This window comes from Pinus tabuliformis, chromosome 2_1 (assembly GCF_031772625.1).
Source record: "Pinus tabuliformis cultivar Carrire ecotype Pingquan chromosome 2_1, CPIR1, whole genome shotgun sequence".
Taxonomy (NCBI): Eukaryota; Viridiplantae; Streptophyta; class Pinopsida; order Pinales; family Pinaceae; genus Pinus; species Pinus tabuliformis.
The window spans coordinates 103,550,085-103,573,392 of record NC_142299.1 but is presented as its reverse complement, the minus strand read 5'-3'; the positions used below and the strand labels follow the sequence as shown (position 1 = coordinate 103,573,392).

The 23,308-nt window shown below is 38.1% G+C and overlaps 1 protein-coding gene across 1 annotated transcript; it reads right to left on the bottom strand.

The window, feature by feature from the left end:
• Positions 1-13,968: 13,968 nt before the first annotated feature.
• Positions 13,969-15,120, bottom strand: LOC149199000 (early nodulin-like protein 21). Its single transcript, XM_089399352.1, has 2 exons — positions 14,560-15,120; positions 13,969-14,428 (listed from the first exon to the last, which is right to left on the bottom strand). Exons 1-2 carry the CDS (start codon positions 14,747-14,749, stop codon positions 14,034-14,036), a joined length of 585 nt encoding a protein of 194 aa, XP_089255478.1. The 5' UTR covers positions 14,750-15,120; the 3' UTR covers positions 13,969-14,033.
• Between the last annotated feature and the right edge of the window lie 8,188 nt (positions 15,121-23,308).

Sequence of the window (23,308 nt, the reverse complement as noted above, 5' to 3'; positions counted from 1 at the left end):
TTATTAATCAAAGAATGAAAATTTACATAAGCTTCTCTCATGCACGGATTACCCGAACAATGACCCTCCATGTGCTTTAAATAGAACTCATGGACCAATCGGGTGTCAAGCCACGGATCAAGTGTCGGTAATACCGAGGAGAGAGTGAACCGTCGGATCACTACATATCGTGACCGTCGGATTGTAAGTTACAAAATGTGCAACGGTAAAGAAACACACTTTACCTAACTCTATACCTAACTCTACACTAGACCAAGTTGATCTTAACTATATCCTATGTGTCGGAATATCCTAACAGGCGGCTGCGACCTTTGGGAGCCCCCCCCTGGCGGGGGGTTTCGGGGGCAGCGCCCCCGAAGCTAAAAACAGCTGTAAAATTGCCTTGTAAAAGTATAGTAATTTCTAGTCAATCTGGGCCGTTCATTAGGCAGATGATCTGACGGTAGAACTTATGTTTAGTTTAGGGGCTTTTGCCCTAGAAAGCAACCCCTCTCTTTGTATGAGGGTATTGTATTTGAGGCTGTGAGATAGATGTGTATTCTGTGAGCGAGAAACAGAGAGGTGAGACTGTGAGAGAAAACAGAGGATATTACAGCGGATTTGTTGTAGGTTGTGTCTCTTCATTTTGCTGGATAATAAAAAGGAAGGACTGGCTGTTCGGGGTGGACGTAGCCCAAACTGGGTGAACCACGTATATCTGTGTCTCTCTTGTTTTGTGCGTTTTCTGTGTTTATATTTCTGCAATATTTTATGTGTTCCATTGCTCCGTAATATATAATTTTCTAACAACTGGTATCAGAGCCGAAGGTCTATTTGGCTAATAAACTCGCAGGAAAGAAGGATTCCTGGTTCGAGTGGGAGCAATGGCGGAAGATGGTAAGTTTAGGGTCGAGAAATTTAACGGCCAAAACTTCTCGCTGTGGAAGATGTAGATGGAAGATTATCTGTATCAGAAAGATCTATACCTACCATTGGGCGGAAAAACAAAGATGCCGACGGGTATGAAAGACGAAGAATGGAACCTTCTCGATAGAAAGGCACTCGGAACAATACGGTTGTGCCTTGCTGCGTCAGTCGCCTTCAACATTTCAAAGGAAACCACGACAGAGGGTTTGATGCAGACGTTGTCGAAACTATATGAAAAACCCTCGGCCTCAAACAAGGTATTTCTTATGAAACGGTTATTTAATATGAATATGTCGGAAGGTGGATCTGTTGCAAACCATTTAAATGATTTTAATACAGTTACAAGTCAGTTAAGCTCTGTAGGGGTAAACTTTGATGATGAAGTTAGAGCTCTGTTATTCTTGTGCTCATTACCAGAAAGTTGGAATGGTTTGGTAATGGCCATTAGTAACTCTGTTTCTAGATCTAGTACTTTAAAGTTTGATGATGTTGTCGGTGCTATCCTTAGCGAGGAAATGTGTCGGAAAAGCTCCGGTGAGACATCGGGAAATGCTTTGAGTGCAGAGTCTAGAGGAAGAAAAATGGAAAGAGGAAAGAGCTCAGGATATCGCAGTAAATCAAGGAAAGGCAGATCCAAGTCCAGATCGAGGATGGTGTGTTGGAAATGTGGAAAGAAAGGACACCTGAAGAAAGACTGTAGATCTCGGAAGGGAAAAGAAGGAGATGCACAGCAAGAAAACAATCATGAAGCAAATGTGACAGGTGAGGTGTTACAAGATGCTTTGATTCTTTCTTTCGAAAATATTACTGATTCCTGGGTGGTAGATTCAGGGGCTTCATTCCATGCCACACCTGATAAGAAATACTTTCATGACTATGTTCAAGGAGATTTTGGACAAGTTCGTCTAGGTGATGATAAACCCTGTAAAATCGTTGGAATGGTTAAGGTTCTTGTAAAACAGCAGAATGGAAACCAATGGCTATTAAAGGAGGTAAGGCATGTTCCAGATCTAAAGAAAAATCTGATTTCAACAGGGCAGTTAGGCGGTGAAGGTTGTGTGACAACTTTCACAGATAAAGCTTGGAAGGTCACTAAAGGAGCCCTGGTAATAGCAAAAGGCGAAAAGGTTGGTACATTGTATTTATGCAATGGTATTTCTAACTCTGTTAATGCTTTAACTTCCAGAGGAGCAGATGCAGCATTATGGCATCATAGGCTCAGACACATGAGTGAAAAGGGGATGAAGATTCTTCACTCAAGGAATTTGTTGCCGGGTTTGAAGAATGTTGATTTGGACTTCTGTGAGAACTGCATTTATGGAAAACAGAAGAGAGTCAAATTTCTCAGAGTTGGGAAAGAAAAGAAGAACGAAAAATTAGAGCTTGTGCATACAGACGTATGGGGACCTGCTCAGGTATCATCTCTCTATGGCTCTCGTTATTATGTTACTTTTATTGATGATGCAACTAGAAAAACTTGGATTTATTGTATTAAGAATAAATCTGATGTATTTGATACTTTCAAGAAATGGAAAGCTTTGGTTGAGATTGAGACAGGAAAGAAATTGAAGTGTCTTAGATCAGACAATGGAGGTGAATATTGCAGCAAAGAGTTTGATAGGTACTGTTCAGAGCATGGAATTCGCAGAGAGAAGACAGTTCCAAGAACACCACAAGAAAATGGTGTGTCAGAAAGGATGAACAGAACAATCATGGAGCGTGCAAGGTGCCTGAGATTGCATGCAGGATTGCCTTTACAGTTTTGGGCAGATGTTGTAGATACTGCTGTTTATCTAATAAACAGAGGGCCTTCAAGTTCCTTGGATGGTGGTGTTCCAAAGGAAGCATGGACAAGTAAAAAGGTAAACTACTCTATTTTAAAGCATTTTGGTTGTGAGGCCTTTGTCCATATTGATAAAGAAAATAGAACAAAGCTTGAGGCAAAGTCAAAGAAATGTACCTTTATTGGATATGGTGTTAATGATTTTGGTTATCGCTTATATGATTACGAAAATCACAAAATCATTAGGAGCAGAGATGTAATATTCAATGAAAAGGTCTTGTATAAGAATCAGTTGCAGGAAAAGAAACAGGAAAAGGAAAACAAGGAATACGCAGTCCTTGATGAAATCACTGAAAAAGTAAAGGTGCCTGAAAATAATAATAATCAACAACCACAACAACAGCAACCACCACAACAGCAACAGGCACCCCAAACACCTGAAAGTGGTGTTAGAAGATCTACCGGGATAGGTAGACCCCCTGAACGATACTCTCCTTCATTATATTATTTATTGTTGACTGATTCCGGTGAACCCGAATGTTATGAAGAAGCAATGCAGGTTGAAAGCAAGAAGAAGTGGGAGGTAGCCATGGAAGAAGAGATGGACTCCTTAATGCATAACCAGACTTGGGATTTAGTCAGGTTGCCTGTAGGAAAAACTACATTGAAGAATAAATGGGTTTACAGGCTGAAGGAAGAAGATGGAGGAAAACAGAGGTATAAAGCTAGACTTGTGGTGAAGGGGTTTGCACAGAAGAAAGGTATTGATTTTGATGAAATATTTTCTCCTGTTGTTAAAATGACTTCAATCAGAACTATTTTAAGTCTTGTAGCAGCTGAAGATTTGCATCTTGAGCATTTAGATGTAAAGACAGCCTTTCTCCATGGGGATTTGGAGGAAGAGATATATATGCAGCAGCCACAAGGATATGAGGTGAAAGGGAAGGAGAAACTAGTGTGCAGGTTGAAGAAGAGCTTGTATGGCTTAAAACAGGCTCCAAGGTAGTGGTATCTAAAATTTGACAAGTTTATGTCTGAACAAGGTTATACTAGATGTCACTCTGATCATTGTGTTTATTTGGAAAAACAAAATGATGGCAGCTATATTATATTGTTACTGTATGTAGATGACATGCTTGTTGCAGGATCTAACATGCAGGAAATAAATGTGCTCAAAAGAAAATTGGCAAATTCATTTGCAATGAAGGATTTGGGAGCTGCGAAACAAATCCTTGGTATGAGAATAACTAGAGACAGGAAAAATCGTAAATTAACATTGTCTCAGAATGAGTACATACAAAAGGTGTTGAAAAGATTTAACATTCACAATGCAAAACCAGTTAGTACACCGTTTGCTAGCCATTTCAAACTTAGCAAGGAAATGTGCCCGAAGACCCAAGAAGACATGGATTATATGTCTAAAGTTCCATATGCATCAGCAGTTGGAAGCTTAATGTATGCAATGGTCTGCACAAGGCCTGATATTGCACATGCAGTGGGAGTTGTAAGCAGGTACATGAACAATCCAGGAAAGGAACATTGGATGGCAGTGAAATGGATTCTCAGATATTTGAAAGGTACCACAAATCAAGCATTATGCTTTGGTGGTTCAAACATCTCCCTACAAGGATATGTTGATGCAGATATGGCAGGTGACAGAGATAACAGGAGGAGCACTACAGGATATGTATTTACTGTTGGAGGAACAACTGTCAGTTGGGTTTCAAAAATCCAAAGTGTTGTTGCACTTTCAACAACAGAAGCAGAGTATGTTGCTGCTACAGAGGCTAGTAAAGAAATGATTTGGTTACAAAGGTTTATGGGTGAATTGGGTAAGGAGCATGATATGGGCACATTATACAGTGATAGCCAAAGTGCCATTCATCTTGCAAAGAACTCAGCATTTCATTCTAGGACTAAACACATACAGCTCAAGTACCATTTCATACGATCAATGTTGGAAGATGGAGAGTTGAAGCTGGAAAAGATACACACTAGCCAGAATCCTGCAGATATGCTAACAAAAGTTGTAACCAGGGAGAAACTTAGAATATGCTCAGTTTTAGTTGGTCTTCAAGGATGATGATGAAGATGAGAAACAGCCAGGTCCAAAGAGGAGTCATTGTCCAGCAAATGGAGCAGCGGTGGAGTTGCTACAATCAGTCTCCAAGTGGGAGATTGTTGGGTGTGGAGCCTGATTATCTTCTATATTCAAAGGTATCGCCACATAGGACCCCAGTTCGAAATCGTTGCCGCCCGTAAAATATTTGTTGCAGGGGGGGTCTAGGGGGGGACGGCTGCGACCTTTGGGAGCCCCCCCTAGCGGGGGGTTTCGGGGGCAGTGCCCCCGAAGCTAAAAACAACTATAAAATTGCCTTGTAAAAGTATAGTAATTTCTAGTCAATCTGGGCCGTTCATTAGGCGGATGATCTGATGGTAGAACTTATGTTTAGTTTAGGGTTTTTTGCCCTAGAAGGCAACCCCTCTCTTTGTATGAGGGTATTGTATTTGAGGTTGTGAGATAGATGTGTATTCTGTGAGCGAGAAATAGAGAGGTGAGACTGTGAGAGAAAACAGAGGATATTACAGCGGATTTGTTGTAGGTTGTGTCTCTTCATTTTGCTGGATAATAAAAAGGAAGGACTGGCTGTTCGGGGTGGACGTAGCCCAAACTGGGTGAACCACGTATATCTGTGTCTCTCTTGTTTTGTGTGTTTTCTGTGTTTATATTTCTGCAATATTTTATGTGTTCCATTGCTCCGTAATATATAATTTTCTAACACTAATATTTCTTTTATTGTTGGTATTTTTGTTTTCTATATGCAAATACCTCATGAGAATAATTGGAAAGCAGTGAAAAAGATACTTCGATATATCTGAATTATAGTTCAGTTTAGGATACATTACACATCAAGGGGGAATATTTTTTGGTTGGTTTCATTGGATCATATTGAGCTAGAAACCTTGATGATCAGAAGTATACTACATGTTATGTTTTCAGTCTTAGTTCCAGACCTATAACTTGCACTTGTAAAAGCAAGTAGGTATTTCTCTTTCTTCAACAAAAGTATATTACCAAGCAATATTTAATGCAAGAAAAGAATTTTTGTGGCTTAAATAGATACTTTTATATTTTGGATTTTGGTAGCAATTGTAAAACACCCTCCCACCCTTTTGGGTTATTCTCAGGCAATGGAAGGTGTTACATCAAAATTTCTCAAATCTCCAAACTCTATTATGAAGATGGGGTCACAAAAACCCTTATTTTCCAACTTCCTTAAAACACAAATCAAATTCCACAATTGCGACTAGCTCGTTAAGATCTTTTTGACGATATAATTTTCATCTCAATCTGATGCTCAAATCAAAATTTATGATTGTTTAAAAATTCACCTTTTAACTCTCTTGCCACATCAGTCAACCATCCACGTGGCCCACCAAGTGGTATACGAGGTGTTGCTATGTCATATGCCACATCAAAAGGATCTCTGTTGTGTGCATTTTGTCAAGCACACTTACCCTACCTTGCGATGCACACTAATGTTATGATAACATCACCTTGCCACATGGCATCCTCTAAGGGTGCCATGTGTCACCAAGAAACTAGTCACTTGGCCATCCAACAGGGCCAACACTTCCTACCACGTGTCACGCCACATAGGCGCCATTTTGAAATTCTATCCATGTTATCAACCCTTATTTCATCCACATAGTTTATCTAGTCTACGGGTCATCTACCACCTCAGCCTAAGCCGAGGGTCCCATTGGGTCCTGGTCGTCCTCCACATATTTTTGTGAACATGTTATAGATATTTTTAGGGTGGATTCATGCTTATCCTTTCTCTAGGCCTCCATGTCAGCATGCCATCGCACCAACACACCTAGATGTGAAGGAGGTCTAGGCCCAAACTATGCACAACACGACATAAATTACACTTTATGATGCGATGGTAGGATGTACCATCACACACCTTCTATCATAGTGACACTCCTCCAATGATTTTATCACTCGCCAATGGGTGAAACGCATGATTAAACATTAATCCTCATACTAACACTTAATTCTCCTACTAATCTCTTAGATTAGGATTCTAAACTAAGATTAGCCTATGATTAATAAAAATTATGATTTCATTCGCTCCCTTGCAAATTTCATGAATTCCTTTGCAATCTTGATGCGTCACAATTGGCCTGAGTACAAACCCAACACTGTACGAATTGGAAATTTTAAAGATTTCAATGGATTTATGAAGCCTTGATTGGTCCCAAGCGAGACTCAGTATTATTATTATTGTGGCATGATTAAAAAATTTAGTCCAAAATTATAACTTTTCAAACATTAACTCAAGTTAGATTACATTAAATAAATCAGCAAGATGTCTTTCATCAAAATAGTTTTATCAGTAGTTATCTACAAGTCCTCATGCAGTCCATTCACATTTGCATCTATATATATATATATAACTTGTCAAACATTAACTAAAGTTAGATTACATCAAATAAATTAGCAACATGCCTTTCATCAAGACACATAAACTAGCATTTCCAACTTAGCCAAAAGAAATCAAGACCTATTGCCTATCAAGGGCATGCAACAATTTCCAATAAACATTCTAGATAACACAAAGCCATTCATTATTCTTTAGCATACCAGTTCATGTAATTAATCGAAGTCCATTAGGAACTTATTTGAATGAATATAGATGGTTGGAAACTGAAGGTGTGATTTCAACTCTCTGCCCAACCATAAGCTAGTTGCACCACAATATTTATTGTACCTTTCCACCCTTGAGCTAGATCTATGATCTGAGGGATTTCAATTAGACTCGGCTAGAATAATTCTTAACTCCAGTAGTACGAGATCACTTTTTAGGTAGTTTATTAGTTTCATCCTCAAGTAAAGCATTGCAGGAACCTATAGGTCACAATCTAGGTGTTTTACTAGCTTACACTAAGTGGTTTATCAAACCTCTTAGCAAGAACTCAATAGTTTATCAACCCTTTCAGTGAGAAACCTAGTGAATTTCCACTGTTCCTAGTGTTTTATCAGCCATACAACAAGCACCCATCACCCAAAAATCTCCTCTAGGCCTTCCACTAATTTTCCAAGCTTGGACACACATAGTCCATAACTTCAATACATCAACACAGGGAATCACATCCCATTAGCCTCAATAGCCTTTCTCCAATTCCTTCTCCAATGTTCTCTCACGTTGTGTTTGTCTTGCTCATTCGCTAACACGTTATTGATCTAATGTTTTGTTGTTATTCCAATGAATTATGTTTTGCTTGCATCCTTCTCTTTTGCTTCAGGCTCTTCGTGTCCCCATGGGACTATTTGCTTCCACTTTTATTCACGTCATGGAAGCAAGAAAAATGGACATCTCCTCTGCCCAACATTGCAATCCAACTTTTGGGTGTTGCCAGCCAACACCACTCACTATTTTCTCTTATATCATGGATTTGTCACCCCACACTTCAAGCTAACAAAAATATTTCAATTTATTTACAACCACATCCATTATTTAACATTACAAAATCAAGGGTTAACACAATGGTGTTACAACAACATCCAACCACCCTCTAGAGTGATCATCAAAATGCCATCAAGCTCACCAAATATCTTATTCAACATCAGCACATCAAATACATTGGGCTACAAATTAACTTCATCAAAAATATCATTCATGATCAAGTTATTTAAGTGTTTTTTTGGCCTATAGATGATCGAGTTGCACACATTTTTACAAAATCTCTTACAAAAGTAAAATTCTCTAAACTTTGATCAATATTAAAAGTTCAACAAGTTGTCATTAAGGGAGAATAGGATATAATTCCTCCTTCCTTCTCCTATTGTGTCATATTTATAAATCTTTCAATCCAATTTCTGCAAGTTGTTCTTAAGGGGCATGTTAATAAATTTAGACACATGGGTGTAAGTTAAGTTCAACTTGGTCTAATGTGTGTATTACGTATAAGTGTGTTTCTTTAGTTGCATTGTAATTTGGTGATCACAACATATTCTAGACGTAGAGTGATATCTCATATTCTCCTTGATGCTAATGGATATTGATTTGTGGCTTTAACACCTCATTGGTCCATGATCCCTATTTAAAGAGCATGGAGGAACATATTCTAGACGTAGAGTGATATCTCATATTCTCCTTGATGCTAATGGATATTGATTTGTGGCTTTAACACCTCATTGGTCCATGATCCCTATTTAAAGAGCATGGAGGATCTCGACTGATAATCAATTGTGAGAACTCTCTTATGTAAAAAAATTATTTTACATTAATAAAATTGCCTCAACAAGGCACGTTGGTCTGGGTTGTGGATTGTTTCCCTCATAGAGAGTTTTTTATAATATTTTATCTGATTGCATGAGTGGTCACTGAAGGTGTTTGTCTTGTATGGAATACCTTATTTTCCCGAATATAAACTCACAAGAAATACATTGGGCTACAAATTAACTTCATCAAAATATCATTCATGATCAAGTTATTTAAGTGCTTTTTTGCCCTATAGATGATCGAGTTGCACACATTTTTACAAAATCTCTTACAAAAGTAATATTTTCTAAACTTTGATCTATATTCAAAGTTCAACAAGTTGCCATTAAGGGAGAATAGGATATAATTCCTCCTTCCTTCTCCTATTGTGTCAAATTTATAAATCCTTCAATCCAATCTCTGCAAGTTGTTCTTAAGGGGCATGTTAGGAAATTTAAACACATGGGAGTAAGTTAAGTTCAACTTGGTCTAATGTGTGTATTATGTATAAGTGTGTTTCTTTAGTTGCATTGTAATTTGGTGATCACAACATATTCTAGACATAGAGCGATATATCGGCTCATATTCTCCTTGATGCTAATGGCTATTGATTTGTGGCTTTAACACCTCATTGGTCCATGATCCCTATTTAAAGAGCACGGAGGATCTCGACTGATGATCAATTGTGAGAACTCTCTTTGGTAACAAAATTCTTTTGCATTAATAAAATTGCCTCAACAAGGCACGTTGGTTTGGGTTGTGGATTATTTCCCTCATAGAGAGATTTTTATAATATTTTATCTGATTGCATGAGTGATCAGTAAAGGTGTTTGTCTTGTATGGAATACCCTATTTTCCCGAATATAAACTAAAAAGAAATTCACATTTCCTGTAGCCATAAGCACCTTAAAATGACACCCAAAAAAAGTATGCAACAAAACAAGCTTTTCCTCCACATTCAATGTAAATAAAAAAAGTTTTTGAAAAGAGAATCAACAAATGTTTCATGACATCTTTTTATAGACTTTGCATTGAAGATTTTCCTTTTTTGGTTGGTTCTTTAAGAATGTTGCTTGAAGCATTTGACTTGTTGATTTCCAAGGAAGAATCTGTAGGTTTTAAACTTGTACAAAATTAAGCTTGTACAAAAATTACCCGCAAATAGATTCTTCAACCAAAAAATATACAATGGCAAGAACATAAAAAATATACACAAAGATTTTCTCCTACTAGAACCCAAAACTGGGAAAACTAAATTGATATTTCATTATATTTCTTTCAATGTTACAATGCATTTAAGATAGGCTCCATTAACCTTGGATTAGAAACATAACCATAGTCTCCTTGACTAGATCTACAAAATAAGATGGGAAAAATCATCATGCCTAAATTGATATTTCATTATATTTCTTTCAATGTTACAATACATTTAATAAACGTTGAAACATTCATAAACTCCAATCCATTAACCCTAGATTAGAAACATAACCATAGTTTCCTTGACTATGTCTACAAAATAAGATGGGAAAAATCATCGTACCCAAACCATGCGCAAAAACTATGCACAAAACCATAAACATTCATAAACTCCAATCCATTAACCCTGGATTAGAAACATAACCATAGTTTCCTTGACTAGATCTACAAAATAAGATGGGAAAAGTCATCATGCCCAAACCATACACAAAAACTATGCAAAAAACCATGAGTGTTTCCACCCACATCTTTCAGTGTGTCCCTCCTCATCCTTCAGTTCACCCAACCATTATTTGGTCGACTTAATTTGTTTTTATGTGCAGCAAATCATAAAAAGAAAATCACATATACACCCATCAACGTCCTTCTCATGGTTCTTTGTTTTTATGTGCAGCAAATCATAAAAAGAAAATCACATATACACCCATCAACGTCCTTCTCATGGTTCTTGTCATGGTTAGTAAGATGTATGGTTCTTGTCATGGTTAGTAAGATGTAAGGTTGCCTTTTGTGTGATATGTACATTGTGTTATGGAAGTTTGAATATGTTAAATCATTTTACCCAAGAGTTCTTATTTGATGTCTTTAAAAATAGTAAAGAAATTATATCTCATATATATAATTTTGTATTTTTTATTTATTTTGTTTTAAAATGAAAAAAAATTAGATAAACAAATTAAAAATATAATGACTTTTTTTAACATAATAAAAGATTTTATCAAAATTTGTATAATCTTAAATTTCAATTTTAAGATTTTAAAATCATCAAATTTATAAATAAATTTCCACATATATATATATATAATATTTTATATCAGTGAGGAAAGAATGTGTTAAACTCACAAATTTAACAGGTAGTCACAATCTAATTGCATAAATATTTTTCAGAATAATTCATCTATAAATATAATAAAAACCCAATTTAAACCACAATCATAAAAAAATTGACCAATTAATTTGTTTTAAACCCAATTCTAACCCAAAGATTCAAAACAACTATGTGATATCAAAATGCTTTAAAAACAACTCTTCAAACAATAAACGAGCAATCTGAACCGAGGTAGTCACGCACAGGTGAATATTTAATCAGTTTGTTTTGAATAGTTGGCATTATCAAACACTGTAACTTCGCTCTAAAACATCCCAGGAATTTACGATATAGTTAACATGAATGAAAGAATTATTTTATTGCCACATGTTTGGAAGCCATCTTCCTCTCAGACGAGGTTACCGAGCATTATTAGACTAAATAAAATATTGGTTGGATTCTTCAATTTAAACACCGTAAACACTCAACCTATGTCACATAACAATGTAGACAAGACACAGCTAAAAAGAAAATCAAAATGTTAAAGAAGTGCAACAATGGATTGAGAAGTTTAAAATTTTGATTTCAGGTTTATTGTAGCATTCAAAATTTTAAATTTATTGTAAATTCTAATCTCTAACACAAATATAAAGTCAATACATCCCACAAACATAAAACAACACACATAAAAAGTCAATGCATCCCACAAACATAAAACAACACACATAAAGCAAAATCGATGCCAATGTCCTTTGCATAACCAGAAGCAACAACACACATAAAGCAAAGTCGATGCCAATGTCCTTTGCATAACCAGAAGCTACAACCTGCATAAAGATCCCCTTATAAGATACTTAAATAGAAAAGAAAGGAAAATGATAAGGACTTGGTACTTTAAAATAGAAATGAAAAGACGGCTTCTTTCCAAACAAGTAACAGCATAAATAATTTGCTTCATAGGACCTATTGTAGCTTAAATTGTATAAACAAGATGTGACAATGTTGAGGAGGAAGATAAATAATTTGCTTCATAGGACCTATTGTAGCTTAAATTGTATAGACAAGATGTGACAATGTTGAGGAGGAAGATTAGAGTGACAATTTTTACTCTGAGTTGTGTGACAGCTCTTTGTCAGTATAATTTTAGCAACAACAATAATTTGAGCAACAACAAGATAACAAGATTGAAAAAAAATTAAAAAATTAAAAAAATTGAGGAAAGAGAAGCAAATCAGCATGGTCTTAATTTCTGGTAATAACACCTTCCCTCTGGTTTGAGTGACAATTTTTACTCTGAGTTGTGTGACAGCTCTTTGTCAGTATAATTTGAGCAACAACAAGATAACAAGATTGAAAAAAAAAAAAAATTAAAAATTAAAAAAATTGAGGAAAGAGAAGCAAATCAGCCTGGTCTTAATTTCTGGTAATAACACCTTCCCCTCTGGTTTTTAAATGAAAAAAATGATGCATAACTCTTAGGTCTTACTTTCTGGTAATAACACCTTCCCCTCTGGTTTTTAAATGGAAAGATTGATGCATAACTTATAATTGATCTTCTAGGCATGCATCACATTAACGTCCTCTTTGCCTGCATCATATTGAAGTAAGCTTATCCACGAAGGTCTTTTTCTTCAGGAAGCTCAGCATTTCCCCACGGCTACACCTATCGTTATTCCCTATGGGATTCTATGTTTTCGGAAGCCTAGTATTAGGGATTCCATGTTTTCAGTCACCACTAAGTCTGGCAAAATTTTGAACAGGCTTTAGTTCGTTGTTATGTTTTTTATCCACAAAGGTCTTTTTCTTCAGGAAGCTCAGCATTCCCCCACGGCTACACCTATCGTTATTCCCTATGGGATTCTATGTTTTCGGAAGCCTAGTATTAGGGATTCCATGTTTTCAGTCACCACTAAGTCTGGCAAAATTTTGAGCAGGCTTTAGTTGGTTGTTAAGTTTTTTTTCTCACCAACAAGCCCGGCAGAATTCTGAGAGGTCATTAATTGCTTCACAGTATTTTGAACTCTGCATTGAGTAATGGATTAAAGTGAAGCAGGCTTGAGTAAAGTTACAAACACTAAATCCTAGGAAGCTTATTATTGGTGTCTAATGGATTACAGTGAAGCAGACTTGACTCAAGTTACAAGACACTAAACCCTAAGAAGCATATTGTTAGTGTCTTGATAACTTGTTGCTCCAGAAGGCTGCTAAAGTTTGGCAGATAGAAGATAAGAAAAAGAAAGCGTTTCACATGCCATAAGAAGAGCGGCTGCAATTTTGTCTCAATAAAACATAACAGTCACTGAGTACCGTTCAAAGGACTGTTTATAAATAGAGAACCATCTTGTTACTCACTAGAAGAAAATAGAACTATGACTGTACAAACATTAAGTTTATAAAAAAACCCAAAACCATGTTATAAAACTAGTGTACTCCATGATTCAAGAATAACCATGGCTCTTACTGGCATGCAATTTTGTCTCAATAAAACATAAGAGTCACTGAGTACCGTACAAAAGACTGTTTATAAACAGAGAACAATCTTGTTACTCACTAGAAGAAAATAGAACCAAGATTGTACGAACATAAAGATTATAAAAAAACCCCAAAACCATGTTATAAAACTAGTGTACTCCATGATTCAAGAATAACCAAGGCTCTTACTGGCATCAACATAAAACATACATATTTCATTAATAATAAAGATTTCTTATACAGTACAGGAAGTAACAACGACAGAGTGGCAGCAATCTTAAACTAAAACTACTAGAAAAAATGCCAGCTTGAACAATTAAGGAAAAGTGCCTGGCCAAAATACCCAGACACATGCTATAGAAGCAAAGGCAAGACGGAAATAAACACTATGGACATTGATACTAGTAGCAGCAATAGAAGCTATGGTGCCATTGTTTCCATTACCCACTCCTGAATTAAAAGGAGATGGGGAAGGAGAATAGGTACCAGGGCCACTATGGCCAGAAGATGCCATGACAACAACAATAAGTTTCTGCCCCTTATTGCAGTTCTCTGGAATACCGCTAATAAAGTAAAAGGGACCAGAATGGCGAAGCTTGATGACTGTATAGCCATCATCATAATATGCTATAGGATTCGAAGTATTGCAAGTTTCATAAGCTGCCTGTGTCACAAGAAGCACTGAGTCCTCCTGCTTCTTGTACTTGAAGTCTGTCCAAGCATACACATGACAATCAAAAAGAAAAACTTGAAGTCATTCCAGAGCAACAACCACATAACCATCAAAAAGAAAAACAGACAACCAAACAAAAACTTTCGTGTGCAGATTTTGTTGAACTTACAGAGATCATCATCAACATGAAACCTGTTGCGTTGAGCCCACTGATTATAGGTTTCGGTTTCATTTCCAGTAGGCACAATCCAGCCCCTAGGGCCCCAAACTCTGAACTGATATGATGCCAAGCACATCTGCACACATATTGCGAACCAGAATGCCAACCATATGCGCAGGGATTTCATATTAGAACCCATTTCTAACTCGATGAGAAACCTCGGTTGGATTTCTGACAAGAAAATCAAGGAAAAAGAGAAGTGGATAGCAGAGCAAGCTCAATCTGAAACTGAATACAGTTTGGCTGGTCTGTGGGTCCAATTTAAAGTAAACTGCAAATGAATGAGCAGATCGTGGGTTCATGAATTCTTGCTGCTGGTAAGACGTGATCTACTTCCTGTGCAGTTATATTGAATGAGTGGTCTTAAAGAAAGTTCGTTAAGATTTTAGTAAGTGGGCTAGGGAAGGGATCTAACAGTGAATACCTTAATTTAAACTGAATTGCAAGTTGAATGAGTAGATCGTGGTGTCATGAATTCTGGCTGCTCTAGGAACGTGGTCTAGTCTTCTGTTCAGTTATATTGGATTAGTGGTGTTAAAGAAAGTTTGTTGGGATTTTAGCAAGCGGGCATGGAATGAGACACTTGTCGTTGTAGTCAAATCTTTTCCCTAAATTTTGGGTAGACTGTTGAGAGAACTGGCCAAAAAGAAATGTGACAGTAATTGCAAAATTGCAATACGATGTCCTGTCATACCGAGGCTTGCCATCTGTAAGCACTCGGTATGACAAGAATGCAGCACAACTTTTGCGAAGAAACAGAGAAAATTTACCATAGCATTGATACTCAATGACCACCATTGCACAAATTTGACAAGTTTTTCTTGTTAAAATCACCTAAGCTTGGTTGGATGATGAAAGAAAGATAACAGGAAGTAACGCCATAGCTTCCCATTATGATGGCACGATTAGTTCTTAACCTTAGAATCCGTTTACAGGTGACCAGTTTGGATCCATTGAATGATCCCCACGTTATAGAAGATACATAATGATACGATTAGTTCTTAACTTTCACGTCCGCTAACACGTGGCAATTTTGGATTCAGTGTGTGATTAAGACATCATTTTTTCTTATTGAAATGTCACTGATGTGGTAATTTTTTTTTTAATATTTAATTTTTTAATAAATGAGATATCAGTGCATAATAAGTATCAATCTACTAATTTTATAATATATTTTATATTTTTAAAATTAAAAATATGATGAAAATTAATTAAATTATAATAAATATTATTATTCATTTAAAAAATATTAATATATATATAAATATAGACTATGAGATTTATTCTCATTTTACTATGGAGATTTTTAATTTATAAATATATTTTGTTTCAATATCATGCTTTACTTATTTTGGAGATAAATCTTAACATTTGATTTATGTATATTGTAAGAGTATAAAAGTTTACCCATTGATCAAATTGCAAATCCTAACACTCCTACAAAGAAATCACACAAAATGAAGAATGAAGAGAAATTACTTCATTGCTTGAAAATATATGTTGTATGTCAACATAATTTCTACGAGCAATGAAAGATTCTAGTGATAACCAGAAGATAAGACTTACAACGCAACAAGTAGGGATGATTTGTTAGCTTACCAATTCCAAGGCTCTTTTTATTGGAACTCTAACACCCCCCATAAGCAAAACATAGGGAGGAAATAAAGAAGAAAGAAAACAAAGATGGGTCCTCACAATGAGGCATATTTAGGTACCCAAAAGAGAGTACATATAAAAGAAAGAAGGAAAGAAAGAAAAGAGAAAAATGAAGAGAGGAAGGAAAAAAGACTCAAGATGAGCCCCAAGGACAACTTCCTTCACTCGAAGCATGTTCCATAACTCAAGAAACCTTGGTGATGTCAAGGACTTTGTCAAAATATATGCTAGTTGTTCTTCAGTTGGTACATACTCCAAGCTAAGAATGTCATCTTGAATAAGTTGAGAAATGAAGTGCATATGGATCTCAATGTGTTTAGTTTGTTGACGCTCCATGAGATTTCTAGAAATATGTATTACACTTTTATTGTCACACAATAGAGGGGTAGGTTGATCATGCTAAATGCCAAACTCAAGCAATCACTGGTGTAACCAAAGAACTACTTGAATTGTGAGAATTGTAGCTTGATGCTCAACGTATGCCATAGATAATGCAATCAATGACTGTTTCTTCAAGACCAAGCAATATGAGAAAAACCAAGAAAAAAAAGAAATCTAGAGGTGGACTTCCAATCATCCACTGATCCAACCCCATTAGAATTTGTGAAACCTACAAGCTCAGGGGAACCAACAATATACTAAATGCCAAAATTTAAAGTGCCCTGAATATATCACAAAAGATGCTTTGTGTTCTTCCAGTGACTCTAATGAGGATCTTGAGAGAATTGAACTTGGGTTGGGAGGATAATGAACATTCCTCTAACCACCCTAAATAAACCTAATTAATGAAGTTATAAAATCACTCCTTTTTTCCCATACAAAAAAAATTGTTATATCCAAAAAATTGAATATACATGTTTCAGTCCACATAGGGACTACTTAGGCTTCATTGCCTTCAAAGACTAGATATAACACTTGCAGGCTTGTATAGGCCCCCTTTTCAATATATAATTGATGTAAGACTTTAAAATCCAAAACACTAGATTAAAACATGACTTTGTAAAACACTTTGCAAAATTGTCAGTTTTTAACAAAAGTTGGATTCCTCCATCTACATTCTTATCAATGATACCTTCATAGAAAAAGAGAGAAAGGGAAACTATATAATGATATCTATAGTCTCGAACACTTCATTATCAATAAGTTCCTTTAAACCAAAGGACCCTACAAGGACAGAAAGAGCTTCCTTGGAAGAAGCAATGAGTTAGTCTCTAGTTTATTTATACCAGAGACCAATTTGTTCTTATTTCAATTTCTTCATAACTCTGTAAAAGAAAGACAAACTTGATTCCAACAAGTTGCACACTAAGCATAGCATGGTCCCAAAATGATAAATCTAATTTACATTGGATCTTATAGAATTGATGATCCATGAATCAAGCAAATTAGGAAAAACAAGTTCTCACATTTCTCAAAGAAGTTATAACAACATATGTTTTAAGAATGACAAAAGAATATATGGTGGAGCCAAAAATCAAGAAGCCTAGGTTCTCAGTTATAATAGTGATCCGGATTTAAGCAGGAACGCAACAAATTACAAAGATAACCATAAACACAGAGAGGCAGCGGAAATAATACTTCATTTCATTAATGTAAAATACTGAAATATGCTTACAAACATAAATGGAAATAAACCAGCTAGGGCGATGGTAGCTTATCTTTGAGAAGAGATGTGGCATCTACATGCCTCTGAACTACCTTACAATGAGGCTCAAGGACCTTTTTATTATTGAACAATAAGAGCAAACCCTAAACAACTAAAACCCTAACCCAAGGAGATGTAACACCAAGTGTTTATGGGCCCAGTTGGGGTGAGTTGGATAACCAACTTCCTAAGGTCACAACTTGGTCATATTATCTCCACTTGACGCACATGATAAACCGTTGGAAAGATCTCTCCGAGGACTACGACAAAAAAGACCATTTTGAACACAAAATCGCTAGCAGTATGTTTCCAAAAAAACGTTATTTAGGGCCTCAAAACGGGTTCGAAAGTTTAGGACCTGAAAAACTACTAAAAATAATATACTATGCTACAATTAAGGAAATTGAAAAACTGAAAGAATCAATGGTGGGGGTCCAAGTGGAATTGGTGGGTGGCCACCAATATCCACCTAGATCATTCCTCCCACCATAGGAAGCAATGGTCCCCATTACATTGAGTTCCTCCATGAGATGAGGAAACTTCTACTGAACTTGGTCCCTGGTGAGCCACTTGCCCTAGTGAAGGAGTTGGCCTGCTTTGACAACTCGATACAATTGGATATTCTGCTGGCGAGTGTGCTTGATCTATGTGTCCATGATTCGATCAGTTGCAGCTTGTTTCATGCAATCTAGATATGCATTATCTCCCACAACCTTGGTAATGGTGTAAGGACCATATCGGAGTGATCTGAGTTTCCGATAGGCTCCGATAAGGCATTCTTTTTTGTAAATGAAGCCAGACTTTGTCGCCCACCTGAAACTTGTGTGGCACCCAATGTTGATCATGTCGTTGCTTATAATTGGCATTTGATTTCTCCAGAATGTCATGGACCTGCTGGAAAATATGTTGCATGTGCTCAATGAAGTTGTTTGCCTTATTTGTTTTGAACTGGACATGAGCTAAATCTGCGTGGGTAGTTTCAAATGGCATGGCCACATCAATGGGACATAGTGGTTGGAATCCCAAGCCCACCTAAAAAGGGTTGTTGGCAGTCGAGCTATGGAGAGCCCAGTTGTAGCTGTGTTGAACATAGGGGAGGCTCTTGTCCCATGTGCGTGGATGCTTTGAGTTGTACATGCGCAGAATGTGTACGATCATCCTATTGACAACCTCTGTCTGGCCATCAGTTTGAGGAGGGAAGGTTGTGGACTTAGCGAGTTTGGTGTCCAGCATCGACCAGAGACTGGACCAAAATGTACTAAGGAACCTGCTGTCCCAATATGAGATGATAGACTGTGGGATCCCAAAGTGTACCCACACTCATTCAAAGAAGAGTTTAGCAGTGGCTTATGATGTGATACTCTTCTTGCAGGCCGGCATAATGGCCATCTTCGAGAACCTGTCAACGACCACAAAAACACAGTCATTTCCATGCTTAGTTGAAGGAAGGCCTGAAATGTAAACCATGGAGATGGATTCCCAAGGTTGATTAGGGGTAGGCAGTGGGGTATAGAGGCCTTGCTTCTTGATGGTCGGTTTGGCAATGGCATAGCCAGTGCATGATCTAATGTACTTCCCGACATCCTGTCGAAGATTCGGCCAATAGAAATACTTCTGTAGTACTGCCACCGTTTTATCGACCCCAAAATGTCCAGCAGCCCGACTGTAGTGTGCTTCCCAAATCATTTTGGCACACTCGCTTGAAGGAACACAAAGGTGACCCAGGTGGCATAACAGGGCATCCTAGAGGTGAAAATCTGGAACATGCTGACCCTCCAAGAGTGTTTGGTATGTGTGGCCGAATTCTAGGTTGCTTTTGTAGAGAAGTGGCCAATCAGAAGTCTCGCGCCCACAAGAGTTGAGCACGGTGGTTAACGCCATGATCAGTGGTTGACTGAGGCAATTTGCAACATTATTGGTGTTGCCCTTTTTATACTTGATATTCAAATGGAACTATTGCAGGTATGTGGAACACTTCTTATGGCGATCATTCTACAATTTCCCTTGGGTCTGTATGAACTGCAGGGGTCAGTGGTCTGTGTGGATGACCGTTCCCTTCCCCAAAATGTAATGCTTCCATTGTCGACAAGCCTACATAATGGAATACATCTCTTTGTCATAAGTGGGATACTTCCAGACTATGTCTGAAAGTGTCTCACTGTGATATGCCACTGGATGCCCGTGTTGAGTGAGGACTTTCCCAATAGCATAGTCAGAGGCATCTGTCTCGACCATAAATGTTTGTTGAAAATCTGGTAATGCGAGCATTGGTGCCGAGCAGAGGCGATCTTTCAACTCTGTGAATGCCTTCTATTGATATTCAGACCAAAAGAATTTTACTTTCGCTCCTCCCTTGGTGACTTGACTTAAGGGCCAAGTGATATGAGAAAATCCCAACATGAACCTGCGGTAGAAGTTGGCTAGACCTAGAAAGCTGCGAAGCTCTGTCAGGGTGGTTGGAGATGGTCAATCCTGAATGACTTGGATCTTGGTTGGATCCACATGCACCCCCTGTTCATCAATAATGTATCCCAGATACTAAACCTAGGTCATGCCAAAAGTGCATTTCTCCAATTTGGCACATAACTTGTGTTGCCGCAGTGTTTGGAGAGCCTGTCGGATGTGGTGGAGGTGCTCTTCCCAACTCTGGCTCAAGATCAAGATGTTATACAAGTATACCACTACAAATGAGTTGGTGAATGGCTGCAAGATGTCATCCATTAGCCTCATGAAGGTTGTAGGAGCATTCGTCAATCCGAAAGGGATAACCAACCATTCGAAAAGGCCCTCCTTGGCTTTGAAGGCAGTCTTCCACACATCGGAGGGTTCGATTGGTACCTAGTGATATCCTGACTTCAAATCAATCTTACTGAAATATTTTGCCCCCTTTAGTTGGTCTAGGAGGTCATCAATCCGTGGGATTGGGTACCTATTACGGACAATGATCTTTTTTAGCACCCGATAGTCAATACAAAGTCTCCAAGTCCCATCCTTCTTCTGTACCAACACGATCAAGCTCCCATAGGGCGATGAACTGAGACAGATGTGACCTTTCTCCAGCAGCACCTAAATTTGCCTCTTGATTTCATCATTCTCCAAAATGGAGCACCGATAGATTGGTCCATTGGGTAGCGACGCACCTCGGGTTAGATTGACAAAGTGCTTGACCTGACAGTGTAGAGGAACCCCTGCGGGGGAGGTGAAGATGTCCTCGTACTCCTCCACGACCTTGTCCATCTGTAGTTGTCGTGCGGAGGGGCCCTATCTAGAGCTTGTGGCCACCATCTTCTTCTTTCCTTGAGGGCATATCATCAAGAAAACAAATTTCCCGGTTTTTGGAAATGAGCTTACTACATTGTTTTGTAGTAACCAAAGAGATGGTGGTAGGCGGTGCTACCTCCGGTATCTTGTACAACTTATTTCCCAAAGTAACAATAACGACACGGGGCCTTGATTCATATAGAGCATGTTGCTTCCACAAGTATGGTTGTCCTAATAATACATCACAAAATTCAAGGGGAGCAATGTCACACAATACCTCATCTGTGAAGGGCTTGACGTTGTACGGAAGGCGACATTGCTGGCTCACACGAAGATCCTGTCCTTGGTGAAGCCACCCGATGGTGTACGGTTGTGGATGTGTTATTGTCGGTAAGCCCAGCCGCTTCACGACCTCTGCCGAAATGAGGTTCTTTTGGTTTCCACTGTCGATAATGAACTGTAGTGGGGAGCCCTTAACCCACATCTGGGAGTGGAAGAGACACTCCTCCTCCTTTGGATCTTCAGGTTCCTCCTTCTGGATCTTCGTGGTGACAACGGTGGCATTAGGCTCCGCATCGATAATATGCTTCCCTTTGTCATTCCCCTTGTCGGGTTCTGACTCGGAGCCAGAACATGCATCTAATTATGAAACCTTTAGCTCAGCCACTAGTGACTACTTGGCCCGACACTCACTTGTGTTGTGAGTGGAGCTCTTATGGAACTCACACCACCTTCCCATGTCCTTTTTTGGCTTCATGGCATTGTTCTTTGCTTACAGCTTTGGCAAGTTGTCTTGGGCCGCCTCGCCTTGGCTTTGTCCTTTGTTCTGCAGTTTGGGGGCACCTTTCCTTTGCTTCGGATTCACAGATCCAAAATCTTGCTTCTTCTGTTTAAACTTTTTCTCGACCTTGACGGCATATCAGTATGCCGTGTCAAGCGAGGAGATGTTCAGGAATTATATTTCTTCCTGGATGTACTTGTGCAAGCAGCCATGGTATTTGAGTACCAAATGCTACTCTGAATCCTTGATACCTAGCTTTGTGCGAAGGGTATGGAAAATATTGGTAAACTCCGGCACGTCTTGGTCCCTTCCCTTCCACAGTGTGGTCCACTTTATGTGTTGATCCTCATAGCTTCTGACAGGGTAGTACTGTGGGTGTGGCTGAAAATAGTGAGCCTGTACTTTCATCCTTCTACTCGTAGTAGGTTTCCCACCAGTCCTTGACATGGAGAGTTGCTTTGAGAAGAGCGAAAATAATCTTTTCCCGACTGGAAAAATCATGAACAAAAAAATAACCCTCTAGCAGATTTAACCATTTATTGATGGCATCTGTATCTATCTGACCCTCTAATATGGGGATTTCAAATTAACTTGTACCTTAAACAGTGTGGCATTTCCAGAGTAGCTATTGGAAGTCGATGCATCGCCCCTGGGTAGCCGCTGAAGGATCTAGGCAAAGTTTTCCATCATCGTGTTCCTTTGTCGCTCGAGGGATTCTTCGAGCAAGATTTTGATAGGATCTCCTGCCCCCTCATCTTTCTTTTCATCTACCATGGGAGGCTGTCGGGATTTGTTAGGCTGGTCTTGCAATGGTTCGACCAGTTCAAGCCTTAACTCTTTATATCCCAACCTTATTGGGGACATGCAAAGAAAAACAGAGAAAAAAAAGCAAACCACTCTAATACCACTGATCCGGATATAAACAAGAATGCAAAAAATTACAGAGATAACCATAAACACAGAGATGCAATGGAAATAATACTTCATTTCATTAATGTAAAATACTGAAATATGCTTACAAACAAAAATGGAAGTAAACTAGCTAGGGTGATGGTAGCTTATCTCTGAGAAGAGATGTGGCGGCTACATGCCTCTGAACTGCCTTACAATGAGGCTCAAGGGCCTTTTTATTATTGAACAATAAGAGAAAACCCTAAACAACCAAAACCCTAACCCGAGGAGATGTATCACCAAGAGTTTATGGGATCCATTGGGGTGAGTTGGACAGCCAACTTCCCGGGATCGCGACTTGGTCATATTATCTCCATTTGAGGTGCATGATAACGATTTCTCCAAGGACTATGACAGAAAAGATGATTTTATATAGAAAATCGTTGGCGGTAGATTTCCAGAAA